The 25,871-nt window shown below is 52.5% G+C and overlaps 3 protein-coding genes across 3 annotated transcripts; 2 read left to right on the top strand and 1 right to left on the bottom strand.

Moving 5' to 3' along the window:
- The first annotated feature begins 7,480 nt into the window (after positions 1–7,480).
- On the top strand, positions 7,481–8,448 carry LOC120676227 (lachrymatory-factor synthase-like). Its single transcript, XM_039957457.1, has one exon. It carries the CDS (start codon positions 7,595–7,597, stop codon positions 8,198–8,200), a length of 606 nt encoding a protein of 201 aa, XP_039813391.1. The 5' UTR covers positions 7,481–7,594; the 3' UTR covers positions 8,201–8,448.
- A 9,966-nt stretch (positions 8,449–18,414) lies between these two features.
- On the top strand, positions 18,415–20,163 carry LOC120672957. The gene is made up of 3 exons (XM_039953601.1): positions 18,415–18,546; positions 19,246–19,325; positions 19,560–20,163. The coding sequence occupies exons 1-3, from the start codon at positions 18,415–18,417 to the stop codon at positions 20,161–20,163; spliced, it is 816 nt and encodes a 271-aa protein (XP_039809535.1).
- An 892-nt stretch (positions 20,164–21,055) lies between these two features.
- On the bottom strand, positions 21,056–25,524 carry LOC120674019 (monoacylglycerol lipase-like). The gene is made up of 7 exons (XM_039955078.1): positions 24,863–25,524; positions 23,276–23,314; positions 23,098–23,168; positions 22,567–22,631; positions 22,401–22,490; positions 22,079–22,171; positions 21,056–21,677 (listed from the first exon to the last, which is right to left on the bottom strand). The coding sequence occupies exons 1-7, from the start codon at positions 25,312–25,314 to the stop codon at positions 21,261–21,263; spliced, it is 1,227 nt and encodes a 408-aa protein (XP_039811012.1). The 5' UTR covers positions 25,315–25,524; the 3' UTR covers positions 21,056–21,260.
- Positions 25,525–25,871: the final 347 nt, after the last annotated feature.

The following is a 25,871-nucleotide window of genomic DNA, read 5'->3' as shown; positions in this document are numbered from 1 at the left end:
CGCGAGTCTTGGCACAGTAGGAGTGGGTACCCCAGCTGTAGGGTACCGACAGAGGCCCCCGGGCCCGCCTCGGGAGAGGCAACGAACCCGCAGGTGGGGCCACTACTGTGAGCAACTAGTCTGCTTCTGGCGCCCAGCGGTGTGCGCCGCAAGGGTCTTGTCCTGCGTCGTCCATCCTTTGGGTCACCTGCTGCATCATCACGTTTGGACCTGCACATGACTCAAGTTAGATGCTTAGTAGCGTGCCCACGGGTCCCAAATACTGTTGGCTGTAATCCTTTGAGATAGATATCTAGGTTCAGTGAACGGAGCTCAAGGGGCCGACCTTTAGGTTAAGAGAAAGTCCGGACCTCCAGGTTCCCAGTCCTAGGTACTACGGCACTCATTCACAGGAGGTGGTGCGTGCATGCTTAGGGTACGGAACCAGACTAAGCGGTTACACGTCTCCGGACCTCCCCGGAGAATGAGTGTGCTTCCCTGAACCTGCAGGTTCCCAGGGGTCCGAACCCCTCTCTTCCATGAGGGGTCTCGAGCTAAGTCACTAACTAGCCAACTCAATTCGGACCACAATCACCGCACAAGAGTAAAAAGCCACGTGGGGGTTAGCGCAAACAGAATGCGTAGATTGAAATTGGAATATAACATCCTTAGAGGCGAACTGAGAATAAACTTTTCCTTTATAACTAGATGTACATGAGATGTGCGATGTAAGCCAGAACACGGGTTTATAAGTCCGGAGCTGTCCGTACCTCTGGGCCCCCAGTCTTAGGTACTACGGTACTCGCCCTAGGGAGGTAGAGCATGTAGGCTTAGGGTACGGAACCAGGCTAAGCGGCTACACGGCTCCGGACCTCCCCGGAGGGTGAGTCTGCTTCCCTGAACCTGGTTCGCAGAGGTCCGGGCCCCTCCACGGGGGAGGCTCACCGGACTGGACCACACGGAAGTACTATCTAGTTGCAAAGGAAAAGATTTTATTCCCTGCTGGGCCTCTAAGGGTAGGACTTACAGATATTTAGAGTCGGGGGTGCGACCGGAGTCGGCTTTCCGCCGGAGAGAGCCACCAGAGTCGGCTTAGTGCGACCGGAGTGGGCTTGGTGCGACCGGAGTCGGCTTTCCGCCGGGACGGGCTTCCTCACATGAGTGAGGTATGCTGCGAGCTGGGATTTGTCGCTCCGCCGCTCGCAGCTTGTGAGGGGGCCCTTGACGGGCGCCCTGACTCTTGCCGACGTGCAGCGCGTGCCGCTGCCAACAGTGGCTGCTCCACGGGCACGGTTGCCCCTGGCGCAGGAAGGCGAGAGGTGTGTGGCGCGGATGACGCCACACCCTCCGTCATCTCCACGTCGTCGTGGTGGTGGGAGTGCTCAATCACCCGAGCCATGGAGATGGGCAAGAGATGAGCTAAAACTAGCTAAAGCGCCCCTACCTGGCGTGCCAAATGTCGTGGTGTGCAAACACACAGCCGGGTGGCGTTGTGCACCCGCCTAAACCAAGAGGGTGAGTACTCGAGGGTTAGCTACGATTAGCCCAATCTCAGAGGAAGAACACGATAAACACACCAGGTTTAGAGTGGTTCGGGCCGCCGGAACGTAATACCCTACGTGCACTGTGTGTTGTATTGCTTGAGTCTGGAAGAGCTTGGAGCTGAGTCCGGCGTGCGTCTGTGTGTGTTCTGTGTTCTAGCGGGGGTGCTCTCCCTTTTATATGTCCAAGGGGAGCACGTACACTGAGCGGGGCCCCGACATGTGGACCCAGCGATGTATTATAAACTACACTTTTGCCTTCAATGCCTCGGATCCGTAGATCTTGTCGTCGGCTTTCGTGCGTAGCTTCTGACCAAGGATGGTCTTGAGCTGTCCTGTCAGAGTAGAGTCTAGCCTCTACAGCCCCGCGTCGTGGTCATGATGAAGCGCCGTACTACTGACTCGGTCCACTGTAGCAGCGTGCACTGTTGCTCCAGTCAGTAGCTGGTCATCATAACTCGTCGCCCATGCGCACGACGCTGAGTCTTTAATGCTTATCTTGGTAACTGACGAGCCGCCTCGGTAACTGGCGATCCACAGTGTGGACTGACAAAAGCTGCCCCGAGCCCAGAGGCAGCAGAGCCCGCTTCAACCTCTTGCATTTAATGTGGGTGGGTGAGGGAGCTTCCAGCGGAAGGCTTGCGCCCGCGCCCGCGTCTACGTGACACGTGGCGGCTCCGGACCCCTCCCGAGCAGCTAACTGAGGCGAGAGTTCACGGGGGTCCGGATAGGCACGTGGAGGTCCCGGACCCATCTGCGGGAGTCCGGATGGCACGTGGAGGTCCCGGACCCACCTGCGGGGGTCCGGGTCCTCGGTCACTGGTGCTGAGTTTCCACCTCTGGGACACGTGGTGACACCGGACATGTCCCCGAGCGGGAAGCGGGTCCGGGACTGTTGGTCCGGCGAGTTGGAGTCGGACCCCAGGGAGTCCGGCTGCTTAGCTACCTAGGGCGTAGTTACGGATAACTACGCGAGTCTTGGTACAGTAGGATTGGGTACCCAGCTGTAAGGTACCGACAACGGCTCTATCAGATGGTTAGTCACATCCACACATGATTTGGTAACAAACTGCGACCGTGTACTAGCCAGAGAGGAGTAGTCCTCCTGCAATTATGGAAAGCCACTATCATCTGCGCCCCTTTCCAAAAGTCCCGCGCCATGAAACAGCTAGCGCAGAGAGCGGGATGGAGCCGCCGTTTCCCTTGGACTCGCACAGCCTTCCACGCTTGCCATTCCATGGAAATCTCCAAGCATGCAGTGGCCTGTGATTTTGTCATCTTTTCTGGAGAAAGAAATGTCCATGGTGGGGCACGCGTGCAGCATAGTAAGCGCATGCTGGAACTGAAACAGGTAGCTTCACTGCTAAGAATGCCGGAGCAGCTAGCTAGCTACTGCAGCAGTGCGATCGAGTTAGGCAGGTCAGCAACTGAACCTGTTACCAGTTACAACACGAGTCGACAGTCGAAGGTGCTGCCGGAAACGTTAGCAAACAACCAGCAACGAGTTCATGCCTGATTAATCAAAGCTGTCATCGCCTTCCTTTCTGAATCAACTTTGGTTTTAAAAGGATAACTTTGGCTGATGAAGCAGAGGTGATCGAGAAAGGAGGCTGATACGCTAGCGTGGCTGTGCAAGTGCAATCAGGCCTGTCCAATACAGCCGCGAGCTTTGATGTCCTCTTTGGTAATAAAAATTGTAACCGGCATGGCCAAATGACTATCTTTGCGCTCTCGTTTTGTAGTATGTGCAAGTGTGAGTATTCTAGAGGCACTTTGGTCCCTGTCTTGCTTTTGCATTGAACCATCACCTGTCACCTATGCATGCTGTGTTCTTTGATCTAGTATTTCTGAACCTATCGTCCTGTGCGTCTGCGTGCAGGATTTCAGAGTGGTCGTGTTGCTTAGTATGTTGCAGATCTTGCTCGGTGAAGATCAGGCTCCTGTATTTTGTCTGATTGGCAACTAATAATTGAAAATCAGTCCAGGACATAAGAACGTTAAACACTCTGTAATATCTTTTTGTTGGTCCAAAATGTAATATCTTTCTGTTGCTTGGCTCTGAGCAGATTCTCTCCATTTGAAGAAAGGATCATCATAATACTACAGTGGGAAATTACTGACAGAGTGAACAAAAAAGAAGCTGCAGAGTGGGAGTTACAGCACAAGGAAGCAGAGTGGGATGGTGGTGAATGAAACACCGGCCTCGTGTCCATGTGCGGAGCTACAGTACACCAGTACAGAGGCCAAACAGAGCAAAAGCACTGCAAAGAAAGGCTTGATTAGAAGAAAAAAGAGTCTAATATAATATGTATATTCAGATATTTTGTGTGGCCGTAACGACCGTACGTTCCTGCCGTAACCGAACGTGGTGCCCTGCAGCCATCGCGCTGAATCAGCCGGCCACCGCCCACCGGAGATGGGGCCGCCGGCCGGCTGCGGACAGTGCCAGTGGGGAAGAGCAAACAGGCTACGCGACGCCACAGACCAAGGAGGAGGCGGCCCCGCCCGGGAAACTGAAAAGCGCGCGCGGGGGAAAGGCTAGCCACGGGCGTGCGAAAGCTCCTGCTCCGCCATTGCCACGGCAGGAAAGCTCGCCAATAATGCAGACGGCTTCAGATCTCGCGCCCGGCCCGTCCCGTCTTCTCTCCGCGTTTGTGTTAATTTTGGGTTCCAGAAAAAGGGAGGAAGGAGAAAGGGGGATCGGAAAGCGGCGCGTACGTACGGTCATCGTCTCCGTCTTCCTTCCTTTCTATCCCCTGAGGAGGGTGGTGGGGGCGGCCACGGCGGCGGCGGCTCACGAGTCACGTTTCAATTCAACCATGGTTCTAAATAGCGGGCTAAGGAGTTTAGCAGCTGGATTCAAAAATTAGCTAATTGCGGGCTAAATGAGATTATAGCGGGCTATAGAGGCTAAATTACACATGAGTTAAAATAGTAGTACGATGCCTCAAATAACTATAGCGGATTATAACAGAAGCTATAGCGGGAGATTTAAAGAATTCAACACGAACAGCCCCGCGACCACGAATATTCCATCGCTGCCACACACGAACTGCCGCCCCCACAATGCCACATGGGCCACTGGCGGATCCACCATGGGCATTGAAGAGCTTCTGGCCCAATAACCACTCGATCCACATCCACAGAGAGGAGCTCGGCCTGCGGAAGGCCCACACAAGCTGCACGACTTCTTATTTTCTCCTCCGGCTCCATTGGAGGCTTGGAGCAGGAGGGCACAGCAGCAGGCCCTTGAATCCTCCACAGTGCGTCGTGCCTCCTCAGCTGCCGCCTGTCTGATCCTACAACCAGCCACTAGGGATTCCTAGGCAGGCAGGACAGGCTCCTAGCGTTATCACGACAGCTACACTGCCTGCGTGAGTGGCTGATGTCCATCTCCATAGGACAGCCACGCACAACTAGCGATGAACTACAATCCACAGACCGACAGCCATCAGCCGCTCCCAAGCAATGCAAGCTAGGCCGGCCACACGCAGCGCAGGCCATCTCCACTCCACCACTTCCAATCAAGTCGATCGATTTGCTGCGCGTGATCAGCAACCTTCCGCAGACAGGCTTCCGGACAGCAGGGCAATGAGTGAGCTAGCCCATACCACTACGGGCCCTGCGTGCTCCAGATCCTGTGCCTGAGCCTGAGCCCTGTGCCAGCTGACGCTAAGCTGCCACACTCAACCTGCCCAACGAGGTATGCTACAGTAAACCTGCTGCTTCTTTCGTTCCGCCGGTGACCGAGCCGGTGATCAGTGTGTGTGTGGACGAATTTCTCGAGACGACTGATTGATCGGCGGGTAGCTGGATAAAGGCGACTTCGCCGGCCTTGTTGTCTAGTAAACCAGCATGCACATGTGGTTGCTGCTGCTGCTGCTGTTATTTTCAGAGTTTGATTATTAGACGGGGACTTCGCAACGAGCTAGCTAGATGACTGGCCACTGGCTGTACCTCGGGGGCGTCCCTGTCATCTCCACGAAGCTCGAATCGCACTGACAGACCCAGTACAGTGGTCTCTTCACTGTCAGGTCAGCAGCTAAGCAGATGCTTGATGCGGCATCCCGTATGGGCGCGAGCCCGTGCAAGTCGCCGATCGTCCTCCTGGTCATCTCATCTCATCTGTGCCGAAAGGGAAGCGCAACCAAGCGTAGCCGGCGTCTGCAGGGATCGCGAAACGTCGCGGGTCTTTTTTTTTCAGTTGGGAGTTGCGACGTCCCCGTTCGAAAATGACGGCGATCTCGCCGAGTGCGTTCTCTGCAAACCAGAACGGGCCTTGCCACGCTTGCACGCAGGCGGTGTTCCCGTTTGGCAAGGCTTGCAACTTTGCAAGGGCCAGGCGAGGGTGGCTGGCCCTGGCTGCCTGCTGTTTTTACTCCACAGTGAAACTGAACATTCATCCCGGTACGTACGCCAGCGTGTGGGCTGTCGATTGTACGGCGCCGGTGAGGTCACGCGTGGTAGCTTTGGGGGTATCAGCAACCCAAGGCCGCCCTGGGGGTCGCACGTTACTGCCAGTGCCAGTAGCACAGACAGGACAGTGGACCAGCAAAGCTCGCAGCACTACTGCTCGTCTGACAGTGCCGCCGGCGTAACGGCGTGCCACGCCATGGTCCAGCCTCCGTACGGCGGCGGCGCCGCCCATGCCGGCCGGGCACCACCAGCGCAGCGCAGGCGCAGCCCGTATAATGAGTGGCCTGGACCCTGACCAGCGCGCCGTCGCTCGCGGGAGACTTTCATGGCGGAGGCCAGGCCGGCACTAGTATAGTAGGCCACGGCCCACGGCCACGGGTGGGCACGCACACCTGTACTGTAGCTTTCAGCTTTCCCATTCCCATTCCCATCGCCGACCGCGACGCGCGGCCGCGACCGAGCAAGCGGATTTTGCAACGGCGCTCCACAGGCTACGGCCACCTCGCCGCCGCCGCCGGAACGGATCGGAGGCCGGCCGGCGACGAAGAGAGACGGGGGTGGTCGGGGGCTCGATCGTGCCCTGGCGCCGCCAATCAATGATTCCAGCTTCCGGCAACCTACCGAGCCGGTTCGCTGGCCCAATCGCCGCATTATTATCGCCGGAGCCGCTCAGCGATTGGGTTGATCCACCGATCGATGGATCGATCGATCACATCACCCGGTCGCGATCGGGTCGAGCTCGCCGACGTGTGATGACAGAGGCGGGCGCGCGCGGGCCCTAGCGAGCCACGGCGGGCAGCGCGGCGCGGACAGCGACGACAAGGACGGGCTCGCTGCGCGGGGCCGGAGGAGGGGTGGGTCCGCCCTGGCCGGGCCTGTCCATCCTGCCGCCGGAACAGGCCAAGCCAGGGGCGCGCCTCGCGGCCACGCCGCCATGCCGGCCCGCGCTGTCGCCGGGGCTGGGTGTGTGGTGTGGGTGTCGCCGATCGGATTCAAGCGGGGCCTGTGCTGCCTCTGCTGCGAGCGCCTGTGCTGCGCTGAGCTCACCGCCCCGTGGGCTCGGTCGGTCGGGCGGCTGCCGCTGCCGCTGCCGACCCATGCCAAGTGGCCAGTGGTGTCCGGACACCGGACTCGAAAGCTTGCTCGCTCTCCTGTCCTCCCGTGGCATGGCATGGCGCGCCGCGCGCCCGTGCTGTGCAAACAACACGTCACGATCGCACAAACATTGCAGACCCTTCGGCCCAGAAAAGCGGTACTGTGCTGCCTGCTACAAGTTCAAGTTATTCGTCGTGTACAGGGCACCTGTGTACCCATGACACGGCCACGTGCAGACCTGGCCGTAAAACGTCAGTACTGACCTGCATGTCCGTACGGATGGCACACATGCGAGCGTGCACGCCGTACAAACCTTAACCAACCTTTGAGTTCGTTGTACAAAATCACGGACCCGTGACACGTCGAACAACCCGACCCGGGTGCCGCCCGGGCGATCGACATGAACCCAAACCGGAGCTAGCTGCACCTGGGCGTCTATAAATTGTGCGGCTCCGTCCAACACCAGTAGTTCCCAAGCCGTGGGCGACACCCCTCAAGGCCCGACGCGTACTTGCACGGCGCGGCAGAGAGGTCCCAGCTCCTAGCTGCGTAGGCCCGGTGCCATGGCTGCAGCCACCGAGTCCTCCCCGGCCGCCAGCGCCGCCGCCGCCGCTAGTAGGGCGTGGGAGTGGGAGGGGAAGGTGGTGTCGCCGGTGGCCGTGGCGACGGCGGACGAGGCGTGGGCGCTGCTGTCGGACTTCCTGGCGTTCCACCGGTGGCACCCGCGCGTGGCGGCGTGCCGGCTGGCGTCGGGCACCCCGCGCCTGCCCGGGTGCGTGCGCTACTGCGAGGGCACCGCCCCGCCGCCCGGCGGCGGCGGCGCGGCCGCGGCCGACTGGGCGCACGAGACGCTGCTCGAGTACGACGCCGAGCGCCGCTTCTTCCGCTACGAGATGAACGACAACAGCATGGGCTTCGGCCTCTTCTTCGCCACGTTCCGCGTCGTCCCGGCCGCCCCCGGCGCCGCCGCGGGGTGCGAGCTGCGCTGGGAGTTCGAGTGCGAGCCCGTGCGCGGCACGCCCAGGGAGGCGCTCGTGGCGCGCCTGCAGGCCGGGCTTGACGGCATGGCCGCCCGGGTCCGCGACCACGTCCTGGCCGCTCGAGCCAACGCCGCCGCCGTGACGCCCGCCGCCGGCGAGCTCAAGCTCGACAACTCCATCGCCGTCTGATCGGTGGGACGCGCGCCCGGCCCGTCCGTTCGTTCGCTGCCGGTGCTCACGCTTACGCTGTCATCGTCGCGGTTAAGTTGCTGTTAATGTCTCGGCTGCTCCTGCATGTACGCGTGTACGATACGTGACCGTACGGTTAATCTGCTACCTTATCTCACCGTATAAATGTGCGTCGGGAATAAATGTAACGACGGTTATGAATAGGCGATAAACATGTGAGTAAAGTTTAGGCCTTGTTTTTTTACTAACGTACGTGCTCGATTCTTCTCTTTCTACTTCAAACAAAAAAAATCTTTTATTTCTTCGTGGTCCGTACGTAACTTATAATTATTCGTATATTTGTCCATACAGTCTGCAGCCCGTTGGTTCGCCCGAAGCACGGCCAATTTAGCCCGGCCCAAGCACGGCCCGGCCCGCTCCCTACCGTGCCCGGGCTGGGCCGTCAACCTTGCTCGGGCTGGCCCGGCCCGTCAATCATGCTCGGGCTTGAGCCGTCACCCCAGGCCGTGGGCTGGCACAGCTCGACACGGATTTAACAGGCTGGCCCGATAACACCCGCTAACTCCAACGATCGAGCCCAGCCCACAGCCAGAAGAAAGGGGAGTATATACTCCCGCCCCCCCCCCCTCCCCGCTCCCCCAACCCTAGCCCCATTTCCCCACTCGCCCTGCCGCCTGCCCGCCTCCGCAGCTCCAGCTCCGTCGGTCGGCCCCGATGCCCCGCGCCTCCACCGCAGCATTGGCACCGCCTCCTCGCCTTGGCTCTTCTCCTCCGCCTCCGCGAGGCCGTAAATGTGTTTCGTCGCCTGCCCGCCTCCGCGGCTCCGCCCCGGTACCCCGGGCCTCCACCGCGGCACCGCCTCCTCGCCTCGGCCCTTCTCCTTCGCCTCCGCCGCCGACCTCTCCTCTTCCCTCCCGTCTCGTGTGAGTAGATCTCCGGCTCCGTCGCTCCAGTGAGCAAATCTCGTGGGTCCTTGACCGCGGGTTGTTACTATGCAGGTTTCGTGCACTCGGGCTTGTAGGTGCACTGTGTGCTGGTGCATCGTGGGCTTTGGGCGGCCCGACTTGTGTTGTAGTGCCGGGCTATGTCGGGCGAGCCCGGCACAAAACAGGCCAGTGGGCTCGTGTCTGGGCCGGCCCGATTAAAAGCGGGCCAGGCATGCTATGGCCGGGCCGGGTTGCCCGAATGGCCATCTATAATCATTAGCTAACAAACGGTCCATGATATCAAATCATATTTTGGATTCCGTAAAATTCGATCAACTCTATTTTTTCAAAAAAAAACGAAAAAAATTGGATCAATCGTGTCCTTACAGAGCGAGAGGCGCTGGCCGGGCGTGGTTGTCAGATCGCCAACGCACCGGCAACGACAAGAGGCGGCAATCGCTTCATATCATATCATTCATATCCCATCCAGTGATCCAGTCATCCAGATGTCCAGCGAGTGCCTCGTCCTCAGGGGTGGTAAAGGGCCCAACATTTTGAACTAGAAAATCTAAGGATCGGGCCCTAAAAGGGCCGGGCTCTAAACATATGTATTTTTGAACTAAAAAATTTAAGGGCTTTATTGGGCTGTGAAGAGGCCATTAGGGCCATGGCCCATTACCACCCCTACTCGTCCTGCGAAGCACCGCACATTCGCGCGTGCTGCCAATTGCCATCCATCCTGGCAGCCAGCTTTGTCGCGGCGCGTGTCGTGCCCAGTGCCCACCGCTCGCCGCCGGGCAGTCGCCGTCGCAACTTGCGACGCTTGTGCGCGCCGCGGCGGCGCCGGCGGCAGTGCGGCTCGCGCACGGACACGTCTGACTCTCGCCTTGCTGCCGGCCACCACCGGTTCACAGTTCACACTCACGTACTGATCCATGTGCTGATCGCCGGCCACCATGGGCGGGGGCGAGGAGTGAGGGTGCTTGTCAGTAATCATCCTGGGCTGGCTGCTATGTCAGCAGACTGCAGCAGCCGCTTTGAGGTTGAGGTCGACCAACTCGTCGTAATGGGCTGCTGGATTAAGTTCGCTTTTGGGCCTGAAAAAGGTCCGTTTTCGTGGGCCGGGTCTTATCACGGTTGGGCTGGTATCGTCCCGGTTGGGTCCATGGCATTCTAAATTGGACCTAAATCTCCTCTCAAAAGAAAAAAAAACTAAATCACAGATAAAAAATTGGAGGCCGCAACTAGACGCTACAGGAGAGAGAGAGGCGACGCGAGAAGTGAACTCGTCTCCTCCGCCGATTCACCGCCTTCCTTGCCTCTGGTGCCTTTGTCGGCATCGGAGGAGGAGGGGGTGCAGTCGAATCGGCGGCGGATCTGTGTCCCCAGTGTATAGGTAGCTATATAGTTGGGTAGGTTGTCTCCGGTGGAGGTGCGACAGATGCCGGGTATTTTGGTCCTCTGGAGTGTCATCAGAGGGGGCGGCGACGGCAGATCCGGCGTCGGCGTCGGTAAGTCCAGAACTCTTTCCTGCGGTGGCGTGCCATGGAGTAATAAAGTTGGTCTCCTGGCGTTGGGGACCTTTTGCTTCCTCTTGCTCTTTTCTGCTGTTGGAGGTGGGAGGCTGGCGGTGGTTGACGAGATTGTAGATCACGGTGACGGTGTGTTATGCGGAGGATTATGTACCAACGTGGTTTCTTTGATGCTGCTTTATGCGTTGGTATTCGAGTCCTCTGGGGGCTTTTGTGCGCCGGCTGTGGCTACGATGTCAGCGGCATCGCCAACCTTGCTGCTAATGACATGGATGGTGAAGGCAGGAGGATTTTTCTGTACCTTCAGGGTGGTCCAATAACCGCGATGTCGATTGGGATTATCTTGGGAGGTTAGTTTCCCAACACGCAGAATCGGGTTGGTTTTCGGCTCCCACCAACATAGGTGGTTCAGTTCCCCTTCGGGGTGATTTGTCGTCTGGTGTGCTGGGGTTCTTGGCAAAGGCGTCAGATTCCTCAGTGCTTGGCTGTGACAACCCAGGTTTTATGGGCTTAAACCATCCAGTTAAAAATATAATTTTGTGTTTATAGAAAACCCCCTAGCTTCTTTCCTTTTTGCATCTAGGTCCACCCACAATTCTTCTCCTTCCTCTGTCCACCGAAAAACAGGGGCGCCGCCCTTGCCGCCGTTTTGCCCCGCCGCCGGTTCTCGCCGCCGGCCAGCAGGTCACCAGCTACTCAGCCTCCCTCCACGCATCGCCAACAACCTCTATCGCCACCCTTTTTCCTCTTTGCTGGCTGTTTGCGCGCGCGCCACGCCGTCGCTCGCGCCACGACTGCCGGCAATTCGCCACAGCCACTACAGCCCACTCCGGCCACCACCGCCCCCTTTTTGTTCCCCTTGCCCAAGCCCGCTCACTCCCTTCTCCAACGAGCTCTAGTACTCACCCTTGCTCCCTTCTACCCGCTCGGGCCGAAGGACCGAGCTATCCTCTCCCCATTCGCCCAGAACACCGCCGCCGCCCACCATTGCGCCGCCGCTCGTTGGCCTTGCCGTGGAGCCGCTTCTCCTCCTTCCCACTGCCCAAATCGAGTACCCTTCTAGCTTCTCCTTCTTCCAGTGAAGCTCCCCAGCCCGGTCTCCCCCTCCGCTAGCGCAGCTCGCCGTTGGCCGCCCAGCTCCGTCGAGCCGCCGTCTCCGAGCACCTCCCTACGCCCCAAGACCACCCACAGGTGCGCATGGACCTCCTCTAGCTCCTCCACCCCGGGTCCCTCGCCGTCGGCGACCATACCCGCTGGAATCCGGTCGTCCTTCCCTCCCCTGTTTTGCCTGGCCGGCAAAGGACCCAGATGTGAGAGACCAGGGACCTGATAGCTTGATTTCAATTCTTTCAGGGACCTTTCTGTAATAGTTCTAGTTCTTTTTGTTGTGAACTTTGAAAAATCCTAGAAAATAGTAGAAAAATCAGAAAAATGTGAAATTAATTTTGTTGTGTTTCTCTTAACTAGCTCTATAACATAGGCTATTAAAGTTTGTTTGAAACTTTTTATTGAATGCTCTGGTTTAATTGTTAGAAAATGAGTGTTTTAATTTTATCTCTTGAACCATAGCTGTGCTGGACTTCATGAAGCGCCCCGACCCGAAGATCAAGGCTAAACCATGTATTATTTACCGAATTAAGTGTCCGGCACAATACATGTTACATCAAGTGGAGTCCAGAGTCATACAGAGCTTTATTTAACACGTACATGAGGAGTAAAGTGACAACACAAAGCTACACAGAACAACCATATGATAACAACTAGCATAACGACATGCAGGACTAGCTCTTCATCCATCACGGCTCCGCTCGAAAAGCTTGGGTGCGGACACGATCTACTCGCAGTCTTCTGGCACAAAGTCAGGATCCTCTGGAGAAAATCAACAGGGGTGAGTACAAAAGTACTCAGCAAGCTCCACCTCGCCCTACGGGACGGGAATGACATGTATGATACACATTAAGCAAAATGCATTAGCAATGCAACTCATGGTATGCAACTCTTCCCGACACAACCCATAGTAGGTAGCTCACTAGTTGTCAGAACTACACCGTAGCCTGTCCATACCATGGACACAGACCATTCGAATGGATTATACACTCTGCAGAGGTCGTACACTGTACCCACACGCTCGACTGCCCGAACGGACAACCGACATAGCCGACACCCAGCCGTGGTCACGCCCCAGCCCGGCCGCACAAACCCTTAGGCCCTGACCCCAATGGTCTATACCCATAAACCATCCCTACGACCGTCAGGCTAACCAGTGGGATTAGGCTAAGTCCGGCTCATACCGGAACCTGTGGTCGTACTAAAGTAAGCTAGGTGAGATATCAAAACAACTCGGTCCTTATGGTTCATCAGGGCAGCAACCATCCCTCAACATGTCAACTCGAGCCTACCACCACGGTATCACTCACCTGCTAGTCTACCACCACGGTAGCGCCGGCTCCAGCATACCCAGCTGCCCTAGCCTCAGCCAAAACCCTTCAAATCCTAGTCTCAACTCTGGATATGCATAACTACTCATATGCATGTATGAGCACACTCAATCACTCAAGTACCGGTATATGTAATCGATCCTAAACCAGGGCTACAACTAGACGTCCTCACATGGATGCAACCGCTCACGTAGGGGTCGATAAAACTTGCATTCGCTTACATACGCGTTGGCGGCGGTGGCTTCCTGCTCGCGGTACGGGTCTTCTGGCTCCGGCTCGCGGTACTGGCCTTCGTACTCCTTGGCAGGCTCCTCCTCGGTCACTCCGTGTTCTACGGGCGAAAACGGCACAACCGGCAAACAAACACAAGCAAGCAATAAAATAAGCTCAAATGGAGATGAAAATAGGAGGAATAGATAGTATATGATTTGAGGAGAGTTTAGGAAAAAGAGTTACGTGAAAAGGAGTTGATATGAAGGAGATATTGAGTTTATAGTATTGGTTGGTAGAATGATTTGGATTAAGTGCTCACGGCCTGGTGGGTGTTTTGGGCCCTTATTAGTGTTGTGGAGTTAATGGTCGGGGGAGCTGCCTGCCATCTCACCTTGGCGCGGAACAGCTCGAGGAAGAGGGCCAATTGTTGGAGCTTCGTCTCGTGAGTGAGCTGGGCTCGCGAGGAGTGGTTCAGCTGGCGGAGTGAAGCGGCTCGGTGTGCTTGGGGTGGTGACGGGGCTCGTCACGGCCTCGCTCCTTTTATAGGCGAGGAGAGCAGCGGCGGCGTTGCGCAAGGACGGGCGACGGCGTGGGCTGCGGCAGCTCGTCGTCAATGGGAACAGTGGCAGCGCTGAAGGTGCGAGCACTGAGGCGACAAAGCCGGCAAGGACGCTGCAGCGGCGTGGGCGAGGTGGGGACGCGGGGGTGGGCGGCACGGCGTGGTGCCGGCGGCAGTGCGCGGTCCCGTCGTGGGGCCGGCATGTCGCGCGTGCGCGAGCGAGAGCCAGCGCGGGTGAGGACGGCAGGGAGGGCTCCAGGCTGCTATGTGGGCGCGGGTGAGGCAGTTCGCGCGGCGGAAAAATCTCGATCGGCACTGTGCGTGGCGACCCCGATTTATGGCGAGGTGGGTGCTGCCATGACGGGTCATTTCAAGGTCAATTGGTGTGGGTACTCTGTGGCTTCCAGGGAATGATGAAGTTATGGCGAAGGAGGTAGGCGCTGTCATGATTGTCTGGGAATTATGGCGTGGTACGGTGACTCGAGAGGCTTCTATGGAGACGAGATGATTTTTGTCGTAGGTGCAAGCATGCGTATGCTGGTTACTGGAGGGAACGAATGTACTAACGCAAGGCAAGAGTATAAAATAGTTTGCCTAGTAATTATGTAATGCCTCATATAACGTTAGTATTATTTTACGTTACTAGTTTAATTGCAACCTAAGTTTTATTTTAGTGATTGTTGGAAATTGAGGTGGCCCTACTAAGTTGAGGATCTACCCCTATGATACACCAACTCACTTTAGAGTCGGTCAACTTCTAGTTACTTAGTGTACCGGGTCCTTTTGACGGCAGAGCCGCCTTTTGCTTCCGGGATGCAGAGCCTACCAACAGATGAAACTGGCTTCCGGGTGGCAGAGCCAACCTTCGATGAAGCCCAGACCCTTTCGTGATCCCGGGTGACAGAGCCAACCTTCGATGGATCACAACTTATACACTAAGTACTAAGCTTAATTGGAAGACTAACACTTATAAAGACACTTACCTTATTGGAGCAACAAAGTTACAAAGGAACACACACTTTGTGGTGGCTAACCTAGCACACTCTACCTATGCTCACTTCTACCATGCCTTTGGATGTGTGTGGGATGGAGTGGAGTAGTATGGCATGGCAAGGAGTGGCACCCTCCTTATATAGGCACCCATACCCTCTTGGATGAGTGACACATGTCACACTCTAGGAAGTTCCCTACAAATATCTATTTCTAGAAAATTCTAAATTTTACCATGACAAGAAAATATCCAAGCTTCATGCCTTCTTATGATTCTTGTGGAACATTCTAGAATCTTGTCATGGTGAACAAAATTATGCCATGGTTTACCCTTATTATTATTTTTTTTAATAGAACTTTCTAGAAGTTTGCATTGTATATTTCAACACTCCCCCTCAATAGTGATGAAAACTGGGGTGTTACACTTCATCTTTGAACCATGTAACCTATGTGTTATGCATGGTCTTGTGTAAAAGTTGTGGCCCTAATACCTGGTTTTTACTTGTTATTTTAAGTGTTTTATTAAAAATGTTAAGAAATGCATGTTTTATTTATATCTCATGCTCCAATAATGTGTTGTTTGTGATTTTTGAACCATGTGTTGTTCATGTTATGAGTAGCATTGTATAAATTTTGTAGGACCAATATTAGCCTCTAGCTTGAGTTCTTAAATATTTTGATACTTAATTCGTGATCCATGTTTACTTTGTAAAGTACTACAACTACTCCATCAATGTTTGTTAAATTTAAGTAATTCAATGTTGGATCATTCCATGTTTGTAATTAGATCTAAGTTGTTTGTCTACTCTTGAATTCAAACTTTGGATTTGAATGAAACCACTCTTTGATGTTTAAAATAGCCAGTCATATTATTTTATGGAGTTCCTTGTGTTTGCTTATACTCCATAAATGACTGCCCAGTAAGTAGAAAGTAAAATGGTTGTTTTCTTGGTTTAAGTTATTTTGAAAACCAACTATTTAGTGAAGAAAAGCTATACTTAAGCACTTCACTAATTTTAACTATTGCATTGCATATAGAAATTATATCGCTAGTCGACGGAACGCATGGATTCATCCAGGATCCAGACGGCAATATTTCTGAAGCCCAGACCCATGTTGTGGAATTAACTGAAGTCCCGAACGATGTTTCGGAAGAATCAAAATTCACTGACTCTATAGACGTCACTAAAGGCAAACCCTGGTGCATAATCCTATTATTTTATGCAACTTGTTACTGTTTTCTTGTGTATTTAAGTTATTGGAGTTGAATGAAAACCTTAGATGCATAATTCTAGGTACCTATTGTTTGAACACTAGAAACAGAGTCCGACTAGATGCTTTGCTAATAGGACCGGTAAAAGTCGAGTGATTTCCTGTTACTCGCGAGCTTTATAGGAGTTGATTGTTTACTTTCTTGCAATCACTATAAGGACCATGGACGGATTTGGTCATCATCTTCATCGAAAGTCCGTCTATGTTGATAAATTGCTAAGGCCGTAGTGTGTGGTAGCGGTGGTTAAGCGTTTGAAAGTACTAGCCACATGCCGTAAATATGGTACGCGGCAAGCCTAGTAACTCCTCGGCCCGGCAAGTGGACATACCTTTCACTCTCTCGTAGAGATAGGAAGTTGAATTATGTTGAAAGTTATATTAAGTTGTGCAACACCACGGCTATGAGGGACGATGTGAGTGCCCTATAGTCGGGGAGAGTGAACCTGTCCATGAATCGGAAAGAGAAGCCAAATGTTGCTTGGGAGTGACTCGACGGTGCTCCAAGCATGTGTGTTAGGTTTATCCTTGCAAGGTTGGAATTTCAATTCAGAATCGTCCGCCTCCCACGATGTATGAGACTGCTTAATCCCTTTGCTGCATAGAGTAAGAAGTAGAACAATGATGATCTCAGTATGGTTGGATGAAATTAACTCCTCTACCATGTTTGTATAGATAGGTGCTTATCTAGAATATCTATTGAAACTAGAATTTGAAAGCTAAAACTTAAAATTAAGGACCTACTCTTTGTAGCTTTTCAGCAAAAGAAAACCCCAGAGCTTTTATAAGCCTTGCATGTCTAGTTAAAGGGATATTTTATATACCCTTCTACGGATCAGCCTTGCTGAGTATTAGTATACTCAGTCTTGCTTGTGACTTTGTTTTCAGGTTGGGAATACTTGGTGAAATTGACGTCCTGTACGGGCTTCATCATGATGTCATATATCGTCGCTAGTTGTCGTTTTCTTCTTTTAATTTCTGAGGTACCCGTTTGAGTTCTCAAACTTAGTTTTTAATAACTTTCACTATTAAAGTTGTAGTACAGTTATTGTAATCTCTGGGCTCACCTTCGAGTGAGGTATGTTGTTTCGATCCGAAATTCAGTGGTTTTATCGGGATTTTACCCGACAGACTGTCAAATTATTCTGTGTTAAGTGCGTATTAACCATTTTATTGGTATTAGTGATAGTTAACGCATTTAATCCGGATTAATTCTGGCAGTTCTGCCACATTGGCGATGTGTTATGGCCGGATCGTTCAATGCTTTTAAGGCATGTCGGAGTCGATATGCTACTCAAGACGGCAACAAAAAAACATCTTTTCATTGCCAGGGAGGAGGTCGGCTTCAAACTCAGCGCTCCGGCCACCAGCGGCGATGAAGACCGGGAGAAGTTTACAAGGACTAGTTTGTATCTTTCTTTTCTTTCAAGGGTGTCTTTGTAATATTAGAGCTGTAACCACCAATATTTTCATGTGAAATATAAACCCGGTTCTAAAAAAAAGATAAAAAATGGTGTGTACTGTCACTGAGGGACTAGAGACCGACCATGGCTGCTTCCACTGGAGACTTCAGCTTTTAGTGCTTCGGGGGATTTGGAGAGAACTCAGGCTTTGTTTAGATTCCAAAACGCAAAATGCAAAATTTTTATAAATCGCTTGCATGATGTACTAAATGTAGTCAAAGAATAAATCGCACTACACAAATGGACTGTAAATCGCGAGACGAATCTAATGAGCCTAATTAGGATGTGATTAGACACAAAATTGCTACAGTAATGCTACCTCTAATGATATATTAATTAGGCTCATTAGATTCATCTCGTAGTTTACAGACGAAATCTATAATTAGTTTTGTGATTAATCTACATTTAATACTTCAAATACTGAAGGTTTTCTTCCAAAAATGTAAAATACAAAGTGAACTAAACAAACCCTGAACCTTTTAGATTAAGGTAAACAACGTCCGTCCTCCACTGACTCGGAGTGAAAGCTTGCAGCCAGGGGAGAACTCAGCTGTCTGTGATTTAAATTTTAAACTCTGAATGGCCTCCTGTCAGGGTCACTAGCTCGTACTACTCTGAAAGTTTTTTTTTTATGTTAACCGGGTACTACTCTGAAAGTGGTTGATTGGCACATGTCGTTGCCATGGCAGTGATGTTTGTTAGAGATCTCCTTCTGGTTCGTCCAGTACCAGTGCCCGTGTCTTCAAGCTCATCATCACCGACCCAAAGTGAGAAGCCCGGACTCACCGCAGTGTAATCTGGAAGAAATGAGTATCATCGTGCCGATGACAACAGAGGTCTGCAGCAGCGACTTTGGCGTGGTTCTGCAAGATGATGTTCACCGTGATACACGCGTCCAGGTTCCGGTCAGCAACATTGATGCAAAAAATTACCTGACCAACACAATTGATTGGAAGGTCATGCATGCATGGCGACGTGCAGATGCTAACTTGGAAGCCAGGCGGGCTTGAGCGTGGCCATCCTCCGGAGGAGGACGCCGCGCGCGCGGTGCGGTTCACGGCGGCGCGCGCCAGCGGCCACGCGGAGCGCCTCCTTGCCTTGCCGTCGACGTCGGCCAGGGCGACGACCACGTCGTGCGTCCGGACGAAGCCGCGCACGGCGGGGAGAAGAACGTGCGGCTCCGGGCGTGGTAGAAACGGGGCTATGCTCCCAGCCTGTGAAGGGTGATGATTCTGGCCGGGCGGCAAACAAGGCCGCCGCGACCGCGAGGGGCGAAGACGCGCGCTGGGAAGGTGGAAGTGGAAGCCAGCCAGCCACCGTGGAGCGCAGATGCGGCGAGGGGAGGCACCACGGCCGCCTAGATGACACCCAAAGGACGGCGCGACGAGCAGGAGGACGTGCGCGCGGTGCGGGGAGGCCGGTCGGGGACCCGGACCTCCTCGGGGAGTCGGGGTGGACGGTGTTTCATTTACCGTCCACCCCCGGGACCGTGACGGCCTGGGTTACGGTGTCGGTGGACCGTTGGATGGGCCTGGCGGCGGCCCGGTTACTTGAGCCCACCCACCCTTTGGGCTTAGATTGAGCCCAAGAGAGAGATCTGGACATCTGGTCTGCTTCTCCAAAATGGGTGGGTATAACAGTTGCTTTTCACATAGGCTTCTGCTGGCCTATGGGTCGCCGGTGTGCTAGGGGAACTGGGGATCCAGGGGAGGATGTACATATCCCCTACTAATAGGTTAGTATTAGGGTTGGTTTTCCTCTTGGTGAGAGATTCATCAGGAGTTTTCTATCTCTTCCATTCCTTTTCTGGTGATGTTCTTGGTGGTGGTGGGCGGAGCTTGGTGTTGCTCCAGGGACATGTGGTGCACAAAACTGGTGTTTTATGTGGGGGATTTGATATCGACGAGGTTCTTTTTGTTGCTTTCTTATGCGTTGGTACTTGATTCCTCTATGAGCTTCTTTTCGCCAGTTGTGCCTATGTTGTCCATGGTGTCACTAGCATCGCAACCAACAACAGGGTTGCCGGAGGATGGAAGATTGTATCTACCGGTGGATTAGGGTTTGCGCTGCCGGTTCTTTTGTCCCTCCAGAGCATCTTCGGCGTCAGCGTCGGCTTCGGTGGTGGCGCGGGTGTCGGAACTGCTTTTGTGAGGTATATATCTTACTCCTACCTTGAGAAATCGGGTTGGAGTTCTTCTGCTGGTGTCGCTTTGCTGCTTGGTGATTCGGAGTCGCCAGCAGTTCTTGGGGTGCCAGATCTCCTTCGTCTCGGCGATGGAATTGGACGTTCAATGATTCAAGCATACATCGATTTCTTCGGTGTGCCACTTGCTGCTAAGGATGGTTTCAAAAAACTAGATGTGGCTTCTTCTGAAGCTTCTTCGTCGAGCTGGAGTTCAGCTTCAAGTCGCAAGTTCCGCGTTCCTTTCTTTCAGGGAGAGAGTGGCGGGCGGCGGCTCCGGTCACCAGCAGCGAGGATCACCGGGGATATGTTACAAGGACTTGTTTGTAATTGTTTTTCTTTTAGGTTTGTTCTTGTAACTTCTGAATGTAAACTCATTCGTGGAGGATAAAAACCGAGTAATCCCGGCCTTGGAGTGGAACAGCTTTTGCAAATCTCCAACTAGCATCTCCAGCAGTTTGGCAAATCGAGTTGCCATTTTTGATTTTTGGCAAAAATATTAAAAATACTCCTCCAACAGTTTGGCAAAAGACTTGGCAATTTTTGGCAACTTGGGAAAAACCAGCCTCCAGCGCGTAAATATACGCGCGCGGCGCGCGGTTGGCATCGTGGTTTCTAGTCAGGTGGGAGGGTGAAAAAAGAAATAAATAACAGAGAAGGGTTCCTGATTTAAGTTTTCAAGAGGTGGAAGAGCATAAATATAATTTTGTTTCTCTCTCAGGATTTCTGATGTAAGTTAGATTTGGATTTGGCAAGTGAATTATGCCAAACTGTTGGAAATAAGTTTTTTTTTACTTGGCATCTGTCTGATGACTGATGTCATAGTTCTGAAAGAAGACTTCTCTGACGGCCGGAGTTTTCCACCCACACGACGAGCGGGGCCACATGACAGCCACCGCAACAAAGAAAAAAAAAATCATCGGTGAAACCACCACTGGTCGCCGGACACTGCACATGGCGTCGAGACATGAGCCATGGAAGGCAATTTTCCTTCTGAGTGCAGACCCGACAATCTCAATCGCTCAAGACTCAAGAGAGAGAGAGAGAGAGCCAGACGGGTACCAGAAGTAAACTACTCGCGGTCCTGGTCCTGGATGGTGCAGCCTTCACTATTCCGATCGATTTGGAGAGAACTCCACTGTATGGGGTTCAAACTCTGAATGGCCTCCTGTCAGAGTCCATCAACTACTTGCAAGTCAAAGCTCATATCTGCTTTGGAAACAACGGCCACCAGCTCAACAGCGACAGTTCGCCAAAACTGGCCCCAGCAAAATTGGCAAAAGGATTCAAAAACCATACTCCTCTTTACGTAATACTGCCGATAGTTAGAGAGCACAAATTTGCATCCATCTAGGCACACACAAATCATCTCCTCCCACTTGTAAATTCAAAAGAGGATCAACACAACACACCACGCCCAACCCATAGATACCACTTTCAGTGGAACACCACCAATCAAGAATGCGAAAGCCACCGCGCAGCTGCCACTCACACCGCCTGCCGCCGGAGCATCCCGTCCATCCAGCCGATGATCTCGGCCCCGATCTCGTCGCGCTCGGGCTCGAAGAGCAGGTCGTGCAAGAACCCGTCGTACAGCCTCAGGTCCTTGTGCCTCGACGCGGCCTCCCTGTAGAGGTCCTGCGAAGCCAGCGGGTCCGTCACCCGGTCCGCCGTGCCGTGCAGGACCATGAACGGGACGGTGACATTCTTCAGGTTGTGCAGCAGGTAGGAGGAGATGCGCAGGATCTCGTGGCCCGTCCGGACCCTGATCGGCCCTGTGTAGACCAATGGGTCGGAGTATTTTGCGAGCAGCGCGGCTGGGTCGCGGGACACGGGGATGCCCCTCTTGTTTGCTCCTTTGAACTGGAACTTGGGTGCTACTAGAGAGAATATCGGTGCCACAGCCTGCATTATCCATTGAAGCCTCAGTTAGTCTGAAAATTCCGATAAATACCGTGTCAGAAAATGCGGGCGTTGATGATGAAATCAGGATCAGAGGTTAGCACTACACAGTCGGTTTTACCGATTTTGCGAAAAACTATGTACATGCCTTGCCTCAAGTGTTCTTTTAAAAGGAGAGTCATAGCAGCATATGCTTGTGTTTTAGCGTTCAATGATATATAACCGTTACTGTCTAAAAAAAGATCCCAGTAATCTGAAATGGGGATGGGCCTTAATCAATTTTTTTCTTCAATGATGTATGCTGAATTATTTGGGGAATGCACAACTTGTTGTTGATCTGAAGATCACTCATGTCATATGGACTTTAATTGTGAACAAACAGGAAAACAGAGTAGTTGCATTACCCCAACAATAGGATGGGCAGGTTTCACACGCAGAGCCGGTGATGTCAGGATGATCCCTTCCAGTTTCTCTCTGATATGAGGGTACAAAGATGCCTGCCAAGTTGCAAGATAGTGATGAGCACAATGAAAGAACGAAAACCAAACGTGTAAAATGAGAATCTGTAGCCAAACCATTTTTCAACCAGGCTACTTTGTTAAGGTTTTGCACCATTTCTCTGCTCGTCATGGTATCCATTGTTCACAGGCCCAGAGAAATAGGGTCAGTGTCTAAACCTGGCCTAAATAGGGTAGATAAACACTGTTCAGTTTCATAACTGCATACCTTCAAGACCACAGCTCCGCCGGTGGAGTGACCAAGAAGAAAACAAGGGACCCCAGGATTCTCCATCATAATTTTGTTAAGAAGCACTTCCTGTTCGCATGTAATAATGTCAATCAAGTATTACATCAGGAACAGAAATAAGAATTAGGCAGAAATAGAGACTCACTATGTCTTCGATAACATAGTCTAGTGAAGGCACATAGCCGTGCAGGCCATCACTTCCACCATGCCCTGTCATGTATAGCAAAGCAAGAGTTAGCCTGTTGATGACTGACGTTTAATCCAGACACTAAATAAGCATTATCACAGGGCTAAACTGATTGCAAAACAAATGGATAAAGTTACATAGCTTTACAGCCTTGCTAGCAAGTGTGAATAGTTTGTAAGCAACTAAGCATGGTGACATTAGCGATAAAAAAACTAACAGTTGGTATAATTAAGTTTCCATATCCTTTTTGGTAACATTAAACAGAAACAATAAGATAAGATCTCCAACTAGCTTTAAAGCTGCTCAACCTTCCATTCCTTGTTTCTAAGTGCAGCACCAATGGAAACAATAATATAAGATCTCCAACTAGCTTTGAAGCTGCTCAACCTTCCATTCCTTGTTTCTAAGTGCAGCACCAATCTTTCACCAAACCATACATATCTCAGATAGCACATGCATGTTCAGAATACCCAATGCAGTGCTCCTTACCTATCCAATCCATGGCGTATACTCCAAAGCCACATGCTGTCAGCTGTTCAGCAAAGTGCAAATACCTTCCGCTGGAAATGCAGGATCAATGTTGTTAAATAATGCTTTCGAATACAAGGGAAGTACATATAATACATCACAAATCGTGACAAAAGAGGACTCAGCATGGTTTCCTAACCTGTGTTCATTCAGACCATGTATGATGACCAAAATGCCCCTGAAGTAAGAGAGGAATGGCGAATCAGTGAAGATTTGAAAGGAAAGTGATTGCATAGATGTGTGACAATGGGACATAATTAGCACTGGAACACACGTTCGAAGGTTCAAAATTGACATCCAGAACAACATTATCAGATGGTGTAATAATATCAAACATAGTTTAACCAGACACAGTAGGAGTGGTAGATTACCTAAACTGATTTCCTGCCTTTTTTTTCAACTTTTGTTTGGTGGAACATTTGACTATGGTGTCATAAAATTGAGAGCAGAGATCATGCAACTAGGCACAGAGGCATGGCAAGAATTAAGTTGCAAAGATGATGTGGATAAAAGATAGCATCACCCAGATTTTAATAAAAATTCTATACCTTTTCTTGATAGCTAAGTTGTCCTGAGCCAGAAGCCCAAGCCCTTATCATCCAGAAAAAAAAAAACACGGACATCATGGAGCAAAAGTTGCAGCATTGGAGGCAAGGCACCCTTTGATCCTGCTAATCCATTGCACTTTAGTTGGCCATCTAAATTCTAGAGTTCGATACCGATAAATCTTCTTTGTCCTCCTTTTCACTATTCATAAATTGCTTGCTATTCCATAAAATTCTATATGTATTCGAGGTTATCACAACTTTAGCCAATATGCTCGGAATAAGAATCCATGACAGGTATACATAGTCAAACAGTTCGGTTTTTAGGAGGACAACTCATGTGCATTACCATGACAACCAATCCATTTGACCTTACAGCCAGCCAACAACCCTAACAGCAACAACAGAACCAGAATCAAAGTGAAGGCAAAGATGGCGTAATGACTAATGAGCAACTTTTTGATGAAAAACTAATGAGCAACTTCAATTCAACCCCAGGCGGTGCGATGAATGCGAGCGAGAACACTGACGTTGCGCAAAGTGGATGTACTCGACGTGAATTGCACGGCACGTCTTTATTCTGACTTTTGCGAGGCTAGAGGATAGAAGTAACCGCAGCAGAGCTCTACAGAGATTGGCTAATGGCATCAAGTGTCGTGTAAAACACTCTTCTTTGGTGATCAAAACCCTAAATAGGTGTTCATCGCACTTTGCTATTTGCATATGAACAGCTCAAATTCAAAGCATCGAGGCCCACAGTAACCAATTATCGTCACTAAAGGCCGAAAACCAAGGAGTAAGTTGAACAAAAGTCTTTGCTTTTCAAGTTGAACAAAAGTCTTTGCTTTTCAATAGAAAATGATAAAAGCTTCACTTTCTTCGGGATCATCGTCCATGAACAAAAATTCCCATAATGTTCACAATAAAATGCCGAAAGAACTTCGAAAATATAAGAAACGATGCAAAGATGTTCAGAGTGTGGCCAGTTTGGGTAAAATCACAGCCACAAAGTACCCTGGCCCCACCACCAGCCAATGAAATGAAACCCAAATTTTTTTTTCAGAAATGCCTGCGGTGAAAACGAAATCTCCAGAAACAAACAAAAAAAAAGGGGACGGCCAATTTCCACAGCCGGAACTACCAAGGAAGCCAATTAATCGCAAACGCCGCGGCGCGCTCACCTCATCTCCTCGGCGGCGGGCGCCCAGAGGCGGCAGAAGAGCGCGTTCCTCCTGGCCCCGGCGACGAGGAACGTGTCCCACCTGGTCCCCTGCCCGGCGCCGGCGCCCTCCGCCATGGCCACCTCCTCCGCGAGCACCCTGCGGCGGCGCGCGTCCTCCTCCTCCGCGGCCTGCCGCCGCCGCCGCGCCTTCCCGGCCCCGGCCCCGGCCCCGGCCCCCGCCTCCGCCGGCGACACCGCCGCGGGCTCGGACCCCGCCGCCCGGCGCCGGCGCAGCCCGCCGGCGAGGACCAGCAGCCAGAGGAAGAGCGCGCGCAGCGCCACGGCGGCGCGCAGCAGCGCGCGCCGCGACAGCACGGAGCGGAACACCGGCACGATCCGGCCCGTCGCGCCCGACGTCATCATCACCTCGCCCGCGCGGCCGGCACCGCCGCCGCCGCCGCCCCTCTCCATTCTTTCTTGCCCGCCGCTGGTCCTAGCTCCCTTCGCTGTTCCTCTCCTCCTTCCTTCCACCCTTTTACTTTTTCTTCGCGGGTTACGCGGTCGCGCGTATTTATAGGATGGGGGACGAAGAGCGTCGGAGGAAGACGACGCGCGGCTGGCTTCTTCCTGGAATTCGGCCTCGCTTGGCTCGAGTCGGTTCGCTCTCTCGCCTCCGTCTCGTCCCGGCCCCCCCGCCCCCCCCCCGGTCGTCTCGGCTTTCGCCTTTCGTGGGAGGCAATTTGCTGGAAAAGCCAGCCGGCTGGCCGGTGGGCCCCACACGCGACCACGGGCACAGCTGCTGCTCACTCTATGCCACGACTCTTGGAGACATGGACCCATCTCCGAGCTCGAACTCAAATTAAACAATAGAATTTCCATCTGCCATTTTAGATCTTGTTTACATGTATGTAAAGTTTTTGAAAGAAAATTTTTCATATTTGAAATATTAAACCTGACCTTAGGAGTATTTTGTACAAATATATAGCTGATGATCATCCAGCAGGTGCGTCTCCCTCTAGCTCCCTGCG

Source organism: Panicum virgatum, chromosome 5N (assembly GCF_016808335.1).
Source record: "Panicum virgatum strain AP13 chromosome 5N, P.virgatum_v5, whole genome shotgun sequence".
Taxonomy (NCBI): domain Eukaryota; kingdom Viridiplantae; phylum Streptophyta; class Magnoliopsida; order Poales; family Poaceae; genus Panicum; species Panicum virgatum.
The sequence above is the reverse complement of the archived record's forward strand: the minus strand, read 5'-3'. Positions and strand labels throughout refer to the sequence as shown.

What these genes read in the sequence shown, in the direction of transcription:
- LOC120672957 (XM_039953601.1), top strand. Translation starts at nt 18,415, where the DNA reads ATGACAACAGAGGTCTGCAGCAGCGACTTTGGCGTGGTTCTGCAAGAT. An exon ending in CCAACACAATTGATTGGAAG is followed by an intron (nt 18,547 to 19,245) that starts GTCATGCATGCA and finishes CTTTTCACATAG; the next exon opens with GCTTCTGCTGGCCTATGGGT. An exon ending in TACATATCCCCTACTAATAG is followed by an intron (nt 19,326 to 19,559) that starts GTTAGTATTAGG and finishes TCTTTTCGCCAG; the next exon opens with TTGTGCCTATGTTGTCCATG.
- LOC120676227 (XM_039957457.1), top strand. Translation starts at nt 7,595, where the DNA reads ATGGCTGCAGCCACCGAGTCCTCCCCGGCCGCCAGCGCCGCCGCCGCC.
- LOC120674019 (XM_039955078.1), bottom strand. Translation starts at nt 25,314, where the DNA reads ATGGAGAGGGGCGGCGGCGGCGGCGGTGCCGGCCGCGCGGGCGAGGTG. An exon ending in CATGGTCTGAATGAACACAG is followed by an intron (nt 23,169 to 23,275) that starts GTTAGGAAACCA and finishes CTGCATTTCCAG; the next exon opens with CGGAAGGTATTTGCACTTTG. An exon ending in ATACGCCATGGATTGGATAG is followed by an intron (nt 22,632 to 23,097) that starts GTAAGGAGCACT and finishes TATACATGACAG; the next exon opens with GGCATGGTGGAAGTGATGGC.